At 44.1% G+C, this 14,565-nt stretch overlaps 1 protein-coding gene across 1 annotated transcript in view; it reads left to right on the top strand.

Annotated features, from left to right (window-relative positions):
• Positions 1-6,815, top strand: part of LOC113590796 (aminopeptidase N-like) — an 8,616-nt gene extending 1,801 nt beyond the window's left edge. The window contains exons 2-20 of the mRNA XM_027031092.2: positions 1-93; positions 216-349; positions 560-689; positions 1,198-1,352; positions 1,437-1,550; positions 2,224-2,367; positions 2,697-2,762; positions 2,918-2,983; positions 3,117-3,292; positions 3,368-3,444; positions 3,735-3,868; positions 4,117-4,172; positions 4,417-4,564; positions 4,784-4,875; positions 5,149-5,259; positions 5,375-5,542; positions 5,915-6,055; positions 6,230-6,311; positions 6,594-6,815. The exon at positions 1-93 is cut by the window's left edge and continues 53 nt beyond it. Coding sequence (XP_026886893.2) covers positions 1-93; positions 216-349; positions 560-689; positions 1,198-1,352; positions 1,437-1,550; positions 2,224-2,367; positions 2,697-2,762; positions 2,918-2,983; positions 3,117-3,292; positions 3,368-3,444; positions 3,735-3,868; positions 4,117-4,172; positions 4,417-4,564; positions 4,784-4,875; positions 5,149-5,259; positions 5,375-5,542; positions 5,915-6,055; positions 6,230-6,311; positions 6,594-6,752 — 2,246 coding nt within the window. The 3' untranslated portion in view covers positions 6,753-6,815. The remainder of the gene's footprint in view (positions 94-215; positions 350-559; positions 690-1,197; positions 1,353-1,436; positions 1,551-2,223; positions 2,368-2,696; positions 2,763-2,917; positions 2,984-3,116; positions 3,293-3,367; positions 3,445-3,734; positions 3,869-4,116; positions 4,173-4,416; positions 4,565-4,783; positions 4,876-5,148; positions 5,260-5,374; positions 5,543-5,914; positions 6,056-6,229; positions 6,312-6,593) is intronic.
• The last annotated feature ends 7,750 nt before the right edge of the window (positions 6,816-14,565 follow it).

The raw sequence follows: 14,565 nt of genomic DNA, 5'->3' as shown, positions 1-14,565 counted from the left end.
GTTTCGACGAGCCGGCTATGAAAGCTGTCTTCCACATCACACTCCACCACGATCGAGGGACTGTTGCTCTCTCCAACAGCATGGAAATACGGGGTCAGACCCACAACTCCGTTATTAGCTGTCCTTAGCTGTTATTAGCTGTTGTTAGCCGTTATTAGCCGTTGTTAGCTGCACTGTACACAGACTCCTCCGTGACTGCGTCTCTCTGCCTTTAGATAAAGTTGACACTGTGGTCGATGGCACGCCTGTCACCATTACCAGGTTTAAACCCACAGAGTACATGTCTCCCTACCTGCTCTCAATGTTTGTCAGCGATTACACGAATGTCCAGTCAAGAGAAGACACTCTGGTAGGAGCTCGAACTATGTGTGTTTCATATACGTTTTTATTATATAGCTCTATTATGATTTATATACAAATATGACAATATTACATGTCATAGTTTATTTACTCACAGTCTTATGTTGTAAACTATCCAGACAGGGATCACTTTAGTAAAATTCAGTTCATTCAGATCAGATGTATTTTTACGGACATGCCTGCAACCTGTTCCACTGAGCAGGTGCGTGTGTGGGCCCCCCCCGGCGCGGTGTCTCAGGGGCTCTGCGCCTGCGCCCTCAGCCTCACCGGGCGCCTCCTGCACCTGCTCCAGGACTACTACAACGTCACCTACCCGCTCCCTAAACTAGGTAACGCCAAGGCCGTGCGGTGTGGCGCGTTAACAACAAACGTCTGAGATGTAAGACGGGCTTGTTGGAAGTGGCTTCATAGCTGGGTTTAGAAGAAGAAAATGAAGAAAAACTTCCATAAAGCACTGAAATCCCTTTTACTGAATTTCCTGCTCTTTGTAATGACTATAAATCTCCATTTGTCTTAACATGACATCCCTTTAATGGACCTATCTAAGTATATTTAATTAATATCAGCGATTGTGTCATACTCTGCATCACCCAACAGAGGGTCCCAGCCAAACCATTAACAGACCTGGGAGCTGTGTTAGTGCAAAGATGTAGACTGGTTGGTGAGGACCAGATTAACATGGGAATATACTCTACACTATTGATTTATGAATTAATAAATCAATTTAGTTTTAATATTCAACAAGGACTTTTAGTTTGATATTCTCTTGTACTTCACGCTAAGTGAGTTGTGTTGTGTGAGGTCTGACCGACCTGACGCGGTGTGTCCACTCTGAAGACCAGGTCACTCTGCCGGACGTCCACTACGGAGGAACGGAGAACTGGGGGCTCATCACATACAGAGAGAAGCGTCTCTTCTATGAGCCACGTATCTCCTCCAACAGGGACAAACAAAGCACAGCTACTCTCATCGCCCATGACCTGGGCCACATGGTACGCAGGGCTGACATGTCATGTGAATCTTCATCGCCTGGGGCGTTAACCTCCATGTCCGGACTCTCTCTGTTTTACGGTCAGTGGTTTGGGAACCTGGTGACTCTCAGCTGGTGGAATGAGGTTTGGCTGAGTGAAGGATTGGCGTTGTACATGTCTTACCTCAGTGCAGATTATACTGAACCCAACTGGAATCTGGTGAGTAATGGACACACACACACACACACACACACACACACACACACACACACACACACACACACACACACACACACACACAATTAAGTCTCTCTTTGGTTAATGCTACAACCTTGTAGTCTGTTCAATGTAACACCACTGCCAGTAAAACAATAACAGGACATTCATAAAACAATAGCTCAGGACACAGACTCAGCAGCCACCAACAAACAAGTGCTGGGCTGATTGATTCTGCCTCTGAGATTTTTATGAGGTCTCTAGAATGTTCTCCACTATGGACGCTGGAACATTCTGAAGTCAGCTGCCAACAATGGAATGTTGGTGTTTGTTAAAGACTGCTGGTGTTTGGTAGAAACTGCTGCTGTTTGACAGAGAATGCTGGTGTTTGAGAATGTTGGTGTTTCTTAAAGACTTGGTGTTTAATATAGAATGTTGGTGTTTGTTAAAGATTTTTTGTTTGATGGAGAATGTTGGTGTTTGAGAATGTTGTTTGTTAAAGACTTGGTGTTTAATAGAGAATGTTGGTGTTTGTTAATTACTTGGTGTTTGATAGAGAATGTTGGTGTTTGAGAATGTTGGTGATTGTTACAGACTGTTGGTGTTTGATAGTGACTGTTGGTATCCATTCCAGCATTTTTATGGAGCTTTTGACACCTCGTTGTCCCTCCCACAGAAAGACCTGATAGTATTGAACGACATCCATCGAGTGTTCGCCGTGGACGCACTGGCGTCTTCTCACCCCCTCTCCTCTAAAGAAGAGGACATCATGAAGCCAGAGCAGATCAGTGAGCTGTTTGACACCATCTCCTATAGCAAGGTGGGGCTGAGGGGCTCTGCACATGCTCAGTTCACATCGGCTCATTACAGCACAATGAAATTCAGATTCATTCAGTATAATTCAGTTTAGTTCAATTCAATTTTATCATCCATTTTATCATCACTAACAAGCACCAGCACAGAACGTTTCCCAAGCAATTTGGTTTGTCTTGGTAGTTTTATTAGCTTGAGAGTTTATTATGAGTTATTATGAGTTCATGTAAACATGTCCGTGGTTTTTTTTAGGTTATGATATTTCACAAGATGTTGACTGCCTTTTTTTTTTTTTGCTTTTTGCTTTACCGAGTTATGCTCTTTGTCTGCCTCTAGGGGGCACCAGTGCTAAGGATGCTGTCGGGTTTTCTGACAGAGCCCGTCTTCGTTGGAGGGTTGCGTGTGAGAGAGCTTTTAATACAATGTTTTGTTGGCACCTTTAGTTTTGGGAGGCTGTTAGAAGTTTTCATTTAAAGACTAGGTAGAATGCCTCTTAAATACATAATTATGTATACGTGTATGCATATGTTTATTTATTTTTATTTAAACTTTTACAGACATATTTGCAGACATTTGCGTATAAAAACACAGTTGTCTCAGATTTGTGGGATCATCTTCAAAGAGTAAGTCTCATTTACATCTGCTCTGTTTAATCTTCCCGCCAAAATCAGCACTTTGCTTGACGGTCCTCATTTTGAAGTGTAGCAGTGCTGCCCTCTTGTGATCAGGTAACGTATTGCGCTCAATCACTTTCAGGCTGTTGATGCTAATGGAACTGTTCGCCTCCCTCGGCCTGTCCGTGAGATCATGGACCGCTGGGTTCTTCAGATGGGTTTCCCACTGGTCACCATTAACACCAGAACTGGAGTTGTCACTCAGCAACACTTCCTGCTGGAGCCCGACGCTGCTGTGGAGACGCCTTCGGAGTTTAAGTAAGTCTGGCGTCTCCTTGGTAGCTCCTTTTCTGTCTTAGTTCCTCAGGCTGGTTTTATTCTGTGTGGCTGTAGTTACGAGTGGATCGTTCCCATCACCTGGATGAAGTCGGGAATGGAACAGAAACCTGATTGGCTCCTGCAGCGGAGTGGTGAGATCAGCAGTAATCCTCTCCCATAAACCAATCAATGAGCAGCCAGCAGCATAAATGATATAATCAGTAATTAGACCTTTAAAATAAAAAAAACCTCAATCAATCTAAAATATTTAGCATGAACACATGCTTAAATAATCCAATCCAGAGCACTTTAGACAGTCAGGCCAGTATGGATGTGTGATGTGGGGGAGCCAGAAGCGTCTGTCAGGTCCCCCTGCACTGGGCAGGGAAATGCTGAGTTAAACCATCGATTTTGACATTCGGTTTTTGCTCTGGGTTCCAAGAGATTCACAGTGACATGAAAACAGTGGGGGATGAATGGGTCATGCTGAACGTCAACCTCACCGGATACTACAGAGTGAACTACGACTCGGAAAACTGGGAACGCATCCTAGAGCAGCTCCGGACGGACCACCAGGTCAAATGCACACAGCAAAGATAAGTCAGCAAGTCAGCTAGCCAATCACCAATAATAATAATACAACAAACGTGTGTGAACATGGCAGTTAATACAGCAGAGAACAGTCAGCTAGTCAGCTAGCCAGTTACCATAAATAATAATACAACAAAGGTGTGTGAACATGGTAATTAATGCAAATTATGTTTTTATCTGTGATGTTGTTAATATATATTTGTGTAGGACTTACTACCTATTTTTTCTCATAGGTCATTCCAGAAATGAACAGGGCACAGATTGTGGATGACGCCTTCAACCTTGCAAGGTAAAAACCTCCCATAAACAACAATTCTGCAGAAAGAAGAATATAATCAGAAAGAAGAATATAACCAGAAAGAAGAATATAATCAGGGTTTCAGTTTCAGTGCCCCTCTGTGTGATGTGTTTGTGGAACTGAAAATGACATGTTGGTGCAGTCCTTACGTGTCCCAGCACATAGCACTGTCACCTCCGTCACATGCAGGACTGAACTCCTGTGTTGAGTCTCTTATGTTTCCTGATTCCTGCAGGGCTGGAATAATTCCTGTTGCTTTAGCCCTGAACACAACAGTGTTTCTCTCAAAGGAAACGTCCTATATACCCTGGGAATCGGCACTAATGAACCTGGACTCTTTCTACCACACGTTTGATCAAACAGACGTCTGTGGAAACATGAAGGTAATCACGTGTAATTCTTAGCGCAATTAAGGTGCAACATTTTCCCACATTAATGCATATTCATAAAACTCTACATTAATCTAAATGCACAATACCTTTTTACATAATACATTTTTAAAATTTTAGTTTATTGAATCTTTTGCTCAAGAAAGTCAACTTTTGTTGAATCAGGTTATTAAAGACAATCTCTATACGTAACACATTAAGTTTTGGTTGCAGAAATACTTCAAGAAGCAAGCAACACCTCTTTTTGAACACTTCAAGGCTATTACCCCCGGGTGGATGAGAGTACCCGCTGGACACACAGACCAGTACGTTACACAGATTTAACAGTCACCCTATCTGAAGTGCAGTGTAGTTAGCCAAAGGGTAGAAATGAACAAATAAACTGTAAGATCTCCATGCCATCAGAAACAGTGTAAACATCATCTGAACTGTTAATGTCAGCTTCGATCTTGAAATGTATCGTTTCTAGCAAAACATTTGGACATTTTCTAGAGAAATGTGTTTATACAAGGAGATCTTCTCTATCCTGGATGATCAGAGCTTGATACGCTGAGACGTGTCTGCATGGACGTTCGCAGGTTTGACCGGCTCAATGCCTTCAGAGTGGGCTGCACTGCTGAAGTAGATGCTTGCCTCAACCTCACTGTGTCCTGGTTCTCCCAGTGGATGGAAGAGCCCGCGCAGAACCCGTGAGGCCTTCAGGCTCTCCTCCCCTCGACCAGGCTGGAGCCTTCTGTCTTCTGCACGTCCTCTGCTTAGGACTGCTTCAATGTTTGTCAGCTTTCTCTGTTCCTTCCTCATCAGGGTTGACCCAAACCTGAGGTCCACAGTGTACTGCAGTGCCATAGCTGCAGGGGGCGCTAAAGAGTGGGAGTTTGCCTGGAGGATGTTCCAGAATACCAGCGTCGCTACTGAGGCAGAAAGACTGATGTCTGCGCTGGCGTGTACCAGAGACACACAACGTTTAGAAAGGTTGGTAGGGGAGATGATAGGCTACCAAACAGAAAATCTCTTCTTGGAATAATTAAAAGATTAAAAAACAATTTAGACTCTATGTCACAGTTATCACCTGCGGTTTGTGTGTCATATTAAATATCAATTATGTGAGGCTGAGTTCACCTCCAAGAGTGACTGCAGTTATTATATCAGTAACAAATATATAATTTACACAAATATGTGTGAATAAGTGTAAATATGTGTAAATATGCATAAATGTGTAAATAGGTGTAAATATGTATACATGTACATATGTGTAAATAAGTTATACAGACTTATATGTGTAAATAAGTAAAAATATATGTAAATATGTATAAATATGTGCACTCAAAGATGTTTTACGTGCAGCTTCCTCAGTTTCACCCTGAACCCCGTGAAAATTCGGAAGCACGAGGCCACCTCAGTGATTGTGCAGGTTGCCAGGAATAAAGCTGGCCGTGCGCTAGCGTGGAACTTCGTCAGACAGAACTGGAAGTACATTTTCACTGAGTGAGTTTCCAGAACAACACTGAGCACAGACCACGACAATGTTGGTATCTGTTTCGCCTGTTAGTTATCTGTAGTTACACTGCGCCTATGCATGTGGCCACGTGTGTGCTGGTGCACATAGCCAAGTGCTGGTGCACGTGTCCGTGTGCTGATGTGCGTGACGTGCTGTCCCAGGTATGGAGCAGGCTCGTTCTCATTCGCTGAGCTCATACATGGCGTGACACAGGCGTTCTCAACACAGGATCAGCTCGACCAGGTGCGTGTCCCTTGTCTGTGTCCCTGCCTGTCTGGGCTGAGGGAAACTTTTCTTCAGGAATAACGAAGCGTGTTAGAGCTTACTGATCCAGTCCCAAGCTCAGCATCGATTACCCGGCATCGGTGCGTGAGACGCTGGAGACAGGACAGAAACCACGACTGTATCGTGACCGTCTTTGATGAGCTACGTGCTGTCCCATGTATGATAGCTTTCCACTGTAGTAACTTGTGTGTGTGTGTGTGTGTGTGTGTGTTTCGTGTGCTTCGTTCGGGTGTGCTGCAGCTTCGGCGGTTTAAGGAGGACCACTCTGACATAGGCTTCGGTCCAGCAGCCTGGGCCTTGGAGCTGGCCATGGAGAAGACGAAAGCCAATGTGAAGTGGGTCACAGAGAGCCAGCCGGAGGTCAAGGAGTGGCTCAGCGCTGCAGCTGGACGAGCGTAGCCCTGCTCTGGGCTGGGGTCACCGGCACCTCCCTGCACACACGTGTTTGTTATCTGAGTTCACTTTGGGGATTTATTTATAAACAAAAAATATGTTTAAGGGTTTTTTTAATCATTGTAGTCTGAGCATTTTCTATACGTATTAAATAAAAAAAACTACATTAAAATAAATCGATAAATAGATATATTGTATTGATTTATCTGTTGTTAATAATGTAAAAATGTTAAAACCCCATTACATTACTATTTAACCCCTTATATTGCTTTTAAAAAGACTAATTTTGAGAACTGGCAGAAAAACTATAATTTTTATTCAAGCTTGTGAGTTTGATTAAAAGAGTGAGTGAAAACATGATTCATTTGATTTATTTGGAAAAATATAGAAAGTGATTTTTTTCACATACACGCACTGATAACATTTGGCCCAATAACTACAGGAGAGATATCGCATGAATAATAAATGTAACGTAGTAGCATAATGTTTGTTATGTAGCAGTATGTAAAAATGATATATATTTGATTTGTGCTTTTGTGGGACCTTGAGTTGGAAATTCATCTGTTTAATTCATCCTGCCAGAATTAAACAGAATAAAACGGAAACAGCAGAAGTGAAACTCACCTCTGAACTGTTCGGTTGTCATGCTGTTTCTGCATGGAGCTTCAGGTTGTGTATGACACATGGGCAAATCCACACAGTTACCTATACAGAACTGCCCAGCTGTATAACTGCCCCCAGCCCAACCATATTACTGCCCCTGGCCCAGCTGTATAACTACCCCCAGCCTAACCATATAACTGCCCCCAGCCCAGCCGTATAACTACCCCCAGCCTAACCATATAACTGCGCCTGGCTTTGGCCACAGCTGTTTAACTGTCCCGTCAGATGCCGCAGAGCCTCAGCTGTGGGCTGCAGCCTGCCTGCTGTGTGGGCTTCTCCTCGAACGTGACACCATCCTCAGCTTCCTCTGCTAGCTTCCCACACTGCTGATTTACAGGGATATGAAGTGTAATTATGCACATGTTGAAAACACACCCCACGTCATTTGCATATTCATAGCCTCTGCCAACAGCCTCCTTTCATGTTGATTTGTCTTCCATTATTTTCTTTAACACCAGGAGCACCAGAGCGCCACGAACCCTTCTGAGCTCTAACTGGGTTATCCTGTCTACCGTCTCCATATCAGACGGGTTTTAGACTGTGCTAATCCACCTGACAGCAGGGATTGAGAGCTGGGTTGTGTTACCAGGTCATGGAAGGGTGGGTTCGATCTGCAGGGACTTGCTCTCTAAGACCCCTCATATCCCCCGTCAACATGGTAATTAACACATCACCCAACCAGAGCAAAGCCAGACAACTCGAATGTCTGCTTTAGGAAAGGTCACCTTATAATATGCTGTAATACGCACCCTGTATACCATGTAACAGTATTCTTTGTGGATGTTATAATCAGATGTGATAGTCAGATGTGATAATCAGATGTTATAAACAGATGTGATAATCAGATGTTATAATCAGATGCCATAGTTAAAACAAGCAAGCAAACAAAAGAAGGCAGAGTCAGATTCAGGTTCAGAGTCAGATTCAGATTCCGAGTCATATTCAGAGTCAGATTCAAATTCAGATGCCACTTTATTTACATTCAATTACTCAAACCATTTCCGCTACTGTTGTCTGAGGACAGTAATCCTCACCTCGTACGATGTTCTCATTCCTCACAGGTTTGCATTCTTTGGTGTTGCGTTCAGTTTAGTTAAAAGGACAGACACTATTTCATGAAATTAGTTTCACCCTGATGTTGGATGATGTCAAAGTTGGATACTCTGAGGGAAAAAAGCCTTTTTTCCCCCGATGTCATAACAGAACAGGGGCAGATGAGGTCATGATAGACCCAAATGCAAGTCAGGGCTTCACGCGGGATAAAATTCATTTTCATGAAGACATGTTTACATATCGTGGGGCTTTAAATGCCACAGAACAGTGGCATAAACCACATCTGGACTTATGCTTCTGATGTTATTGAAATCTTTGCTGTCCAATCTGCAATGAAACCTTGGAGGTTGTCTGAAGAAGCAACCGTGGGAAGAGGAAAGGTGAGATCCGCTTTGTCTTGAAAAATGTCTAGAATCTCTGGAGCTAAAATATACGGAGCTTCACTCGCAGCATCTATGAATCATTACAATCTGAAAAGTAAACATGGACTCATATTTATTCTCAAAATTAAATCTTCAGATCAAATCTAAAGGCCATATGCTCTGGTATGAGGTTCGCGACTCTCAGAGTAAGGCTCATCCAGAAAGCACACCCAGTTTGTGGGTGGGCCGGACGCCCCTGTCTGGCCTCTGGGTTTGACCCATGCCACACCAACCTGACCCTGCTCAGGGACGGCCGCCAGGGAGAAGCCTGGAGCTCAGTGAGGATGAACTTAAACAGACACAAACACACCTGCACTGCAATCTGCTTTAATCTGTTTTAATCTGTTTAATTGCGTAGATACGAAGCTGCCGAAATCGTATCCTCACTGCGGCCTCTTCAGGGATTTTATCTGAGAGATCATATTCTTCTGCCTCCAGTAAATTTTTTTTTTTAAATGACATGTTCATACAGTACATATCTGTTTTTATATCACTTACATATTCATTTAGCGCTCTTACTTAAAAAAACAATTTCTGTGCAGCCGTTACTGTGACAAAGACGCAAAAGATAGAATTGTAATATGATGACGGGAATGTGAGGAGTTTGGAACGCTACGTCGCTGTTCTAAACCACAACCACAAACCCCTGCAGGACGTACACCAACACCTGCTCTCCACGCTGGGTCAGTCCGGGCACGTCCAACCCAGGAACAAGGAACCTGCCCCAGGGCCTGGAACCCCACAAGTCTGTTGTAAATGTGCCAGACAAATTCAAGCCAACATTCTAATGTCTCAATAAAAGCTTTATGTATCAATAAACCTTTTATGGGGTGGAGGACGGAGATGGTGAGAGATGGTGCTGTTTCCTGTACTCCGCCTGTGTCCTGCATACAACCCCACCCACATCCAATCACATAACCTCACCTTGACCACTACAGGAGATCAGCTAATACCTCCTACCGTCACTGTCTAAACTAAACCAGGACCTACTGTAGGATTTGTGAGGGAATCAAGTATTACTCGTCGTTTTTGGGTTCTGTGCTTCCACTCTGATCTGCTGTCTGCTCAGTTTTACTGGAAAATTAAATTCAGTTAATTTAATTTGGCTCATATTTCAATTTTTAGATTAGAAATATTTCTATTTTTAGCAACAAATTAAGTAAATGAAGCCTTCACAGGGCTAATTTATCATAAAAATGTTTTGAATGGACAGATTTCTTATTATATATTATTATTATTATTATAGATTTCTATATATAAATTGTAACTGACTGATAAATCTTCAATTATTTTGTGAGAAGTGCAGTTTGTATGAATTTTAGTACCTGGCAGCTTGATCAAATCATGAAGTGTTTATATAACCACTAAAGTAAAACTCTAATATATTACATAGCAACCTGCATAACAGGGAGGAGTGGCTTGTGCTTTATCATTTAAATAAAGCTATATTTAAATAAGGTCATGTTTAAATAAGGCCATATACTGGATTAATCTTCAAATTAATCAAATTGCTGTCTTTTAGAGTGTCTTTCAGTTCAAACACAAAGCAAAACATTTTTCTTCTACAAAATATTTTTCATTTAATAGGGAATATATACACAAATGTCAATATACACAAATGTCCAGTACAAAAATATATTATCTAACAAATAATTTAGAATACAGATTATTAATAGATTAATAAAATACAATTATTATGATTCATAGATATTCCTGCATTTGGAAAACAGCTCCAATCCAACGGATATCCAGTGGTGTTGACACAAGAGCAGGGATGCAGTAGTGAGCCGTGGACCTCTGGTCGGTCCGGCTGGGACGCTGTTGGGACAGAGTCAGAGTGAGTCAGAGCTCACGTTTACAGACAGTACCTTCAGAGAAGATGCGTGTGCGTCACAAACTAGCTGACAGGTACACATTACTACTGGAAATGGGTCAAAGGTTAATCAAAAGTAGTCAACGAATAACACAAACAACCTGGAAACATCCTACCAGTGTGGCCGAGGCATCCCTGTGGTGTGTGGGAGAGAGTGAGTGTGTTTCCATCTGCTGGGCTGATGCTGTGTGCGTGGTGGAGGCCAGGCAGGGCATGGCTGGCTGAGGCCCCGTCTGGCCCCGGGCATCTGAGGCCCCGCACTGCCCAGGGAGAAGGTGGGCGCAGATGCTCCAGGCGCTCCCAGCCTGGGCAAGCTCCTCAGGGACGCCTGGTACCAGCGCTCCATGTAGGGGTACGGAGGGCACCCCCGAGGTGGGAGGCTGGAGGAGGACCTGCTCTAGATCTGTGCCAGCTGGCCGTGGTGGCACTGCCAACACGCCGTGGTGGCCTTGAGCTCCGTGGGCAGGGTAGGGCGTCTCCGGGAATGCCGAGCACCTCCAGCTGTCGGGAGCCGTGCTGTAATGGGAAAGTCCGGTTAGATCAGCGGGACTTTGGATCTCTGTCCTACGTCCCAGAGGCTGCTCAGGGACATCCAGCTGTGAGGACAGGTAGGAGATGTAGCGGATGGCCAGGCGGAGCGTCTCGATCTTGGTCAGCGTTTGTCCGGCGGGGGCCACGGACGCAGGCAGGTAGGTCCTCAGGTGGTGCAGCGCTTTGGTCAGGTCCCTCATGCGGAGCTTTTCGCGTTCACTGGCAGTCTGACGCTTCTTCCTGGGGTTCTTGGACCCAGTGCGTCTCCTGCTCAGAGCAGGCGGCTCAGCCCCTGCGGCGGGGCCATGTGAGGGCTCGTGGCCCCACCAGCCGAATGGAGGGGAGATGCAGGACATCTCCAGGGAAGGGCTGGGAGACGGACTCCCGCTGGCGCTGAAGTAGCCCGCGTCCACGCTGAGCGGCGCCAGCTCCAACTCTTCCTCGGGTTTGAAGTCCTGGAGCAGAAGAGCAGAAGAGCTGGTGTCCATGGCTGAGGTGTGAGGACGTGGAACTCAGCTTGCCATGTCTGAGAGAATGACGGGGAGCTACAGGGGCAGGCCCAATATATCCAGGATTAGGAAGTGTGAAGTGACACCTCCACCGATGGCTTAAGCACTTCAAAGCTGAAGCAGAAAGGTCTCACACTGTAGGTGTGTGTGTGTGTGTGTGTGTCCAGGGGGGTCTCTGAGAAAACTCCTGTCCTGCACAACCCTGGTAAGTTTGTAAGTTCACAATAAGTTAACAGAAGACCTTACACCACGGAGTATATATATATATACTTGCTATTCTGACAAGTATGTATATATATATATATATATATATATATATATATATATATATATATATATATATATATATATATATATATATATATATCTCAGATTGTAACAGGCTGTGTTGGACTGTATCAGGCTGTACCAGATTGTAACGGGCTGTGTTGGACTGTGATGGACTGTATCAGACTGTAACGGGCTGTGTTGGACTGTATCAGACTATCAGACTGTAACAGGCTGTGTTGGACTGTATCAGGCTGTATCAGATTGTAACGGGCTGTGTTGGACTGTGATGGACTGTATCAGACTGTAACGGGCTGTGTTGGACTGTATCAGACTATCAGACTGTAACAGGCTGTGTTGGACTGTATCAGGCTGTATCAGATTGTAACGGGCTGTGTTGGACTGTGATGGACTGTATCAGACTGTAACAGGCTGTGTTGGACTGTATTAGGCTATATCAGATTGTAACGGGCCGTGTTGGACTGTACCAGATTGTAACGCGCTGTGTTGGACTGTGTTGGACTGTATCAGATTGTAACGGGCTGTGTTAGACTGTGATGGGCTGTATCAGACTGTAACAAGCTGTGTTGGACTGTATCAGACTATCAGACTGTAACAGGCTGTGTTGGACTGGCTGTCTGGCTCCTGTCTGAGGATTTCAATAGCTGCAATGTGAGAAGGCTTCTCAGATCTCTGTATGTACAACTGTCCTTCAGCCTGGCTGTTACCAATGGGGACACAGGAAACACACTTTTACTGCACCACCTGACACACGCCATACATTGGAATTTCAAACATCATTTTATTAACTTGTTTACTTACTTATAACTTTTAATGTAATCACAGTTTTGACAGTCAGTGTAGTAATAGCCAAAATTCTAAAGTAAGTTTGTTATTATAAAGTCATTATATGCACAGTACATTCAATATATGTAAAATACAACATTAGTCTTTAAGTTGATAAAGATAAAGATAACAGACAGATTAGGATTAGATTTAGATCCACACTCAGAATTAAGACATGAATCTAGTTAAGATAAACAACAACTGCTGCACTCAAAAAACAGCTGTCTGTCTGTGGAATGTGTGCTGATGCATGCTGAAATAAAGACACAGACAGACAGAAGCCGTGACTGCGTGTGTCTGGCGGCCTGAGAGGCCTGAGGTAGCACCTTGGTTTGGTCCCGTCCTTCTGACAGCTGTAGATGAGCTCCCAGGAGATGAGATGAAGGTGATGTTGAAGATGATGAAGATGGTAATGATTCCCAGAGAGCAACATTCCGCTTTCACCTCCTTCGTACCGGGAATCACGCACATTCATTTTGTTAAAAACAATTCAAACAGATTTTTTACTGGCTGACAGTTAATAATGTCACTTGCTGGTGTTTGGATTGCAAATGTAATTTCTGATATGAGATTTGTGATGACAGCAGGTGTAATAAATATGTTAAAATGTGGTTCAAAAGTGGTAGAACTTTTCTTACAGTTGGCAAAATCACCATATGAGACTTTTTATTAAATGTAATGATGATTTGGTTCATAGTTGATGGTGTGAACATGAGTGTGCCTAGTAGCGTGTGTAGATACATTGCAACTGAGAAGGTCAGGGGTCAGGAAGTTAGTGCCTTATCTCAGAGCTTCCTTCTTCACCATTCATCTACAGACAAACACACAGCCAACAGCACACACAATGTCTGTGTGTCAGTTCTTTCTCAGAAGAATCAGTATATCAAAACCTTTTCAGTAGTATATGTGGATGAGTATTTTCTCAGAAGTATCAACCTTCAGGCAACATCAAGGCATATTTTTTGGGGGTGTTTTGAAATGTTGACACACACAAAAACACACACACACACACACACACACACAACCCTTTACAATCCTGAATGAACTTGCACCTGCATTTGTTTATTTAGCTTCTATTTACTTAGTTTTCATCTAAAGTGATTAAAGGTTGATTAGCAAATCAGTGTGAAGTGTTTTAGCTGGCCGGTGTGTGTGTGTGTGTGTGTGTGTGTGTGTGTGTGTGTGTGTTTGAGCCAAGCAGTAAGTGAATGTAAACCAGTTCCTCTGTGTCCTGTCACTCTGCTGTCCACATTACCACATCAATCACAGCTCCAGGGACAGGAGACGCAGGAGATTTTAATCCCCTTGGTGTTCTCCTTACACATGTGGCAGGACGTCCTCTGACGCATTAGTGGGTTATTAAAGGAAGATGCCATTCAGATGGCTTGTAGGGAGGGCTGAGACGCACCAGCGTGAGCACGCTTCGAGGATGCCGTGCCCACCAAGCTAATGTAATCACCATGGCCCTGCGAGAGACGTGATCTCCACGGCCATGCGAGAGACGTGATCTCCACGGCCCTGCGAGAGACGTGATCTCCACGGCCCTGCGAGAGACGTGATCTCCACGGCCCTGCGAGAGACGTGATCTCCACGGCCCTGCGAGAGACGTGATCTCCACGGCCATGCGTGAGACGTGATCTCCACGGCCATGCGTG

Source organism: Electrophorus electricus, chromosome 12 (genome assembly GCF_013358815.1).
Source record: "Electrophorus electricus isolate fEleEle1 chromosome 12, fEleEle1.pri, whole genome shotgun sequence".
NCBI lineage: Eukaryota > Metazoa > Chordata > Actinopteri > Gymnotiformes > Gymnotidae > Electrophorus > Electrophorus electricus.
This window is presented reverse-complemented; position numbering and strand designations above follow the sequence as displayed.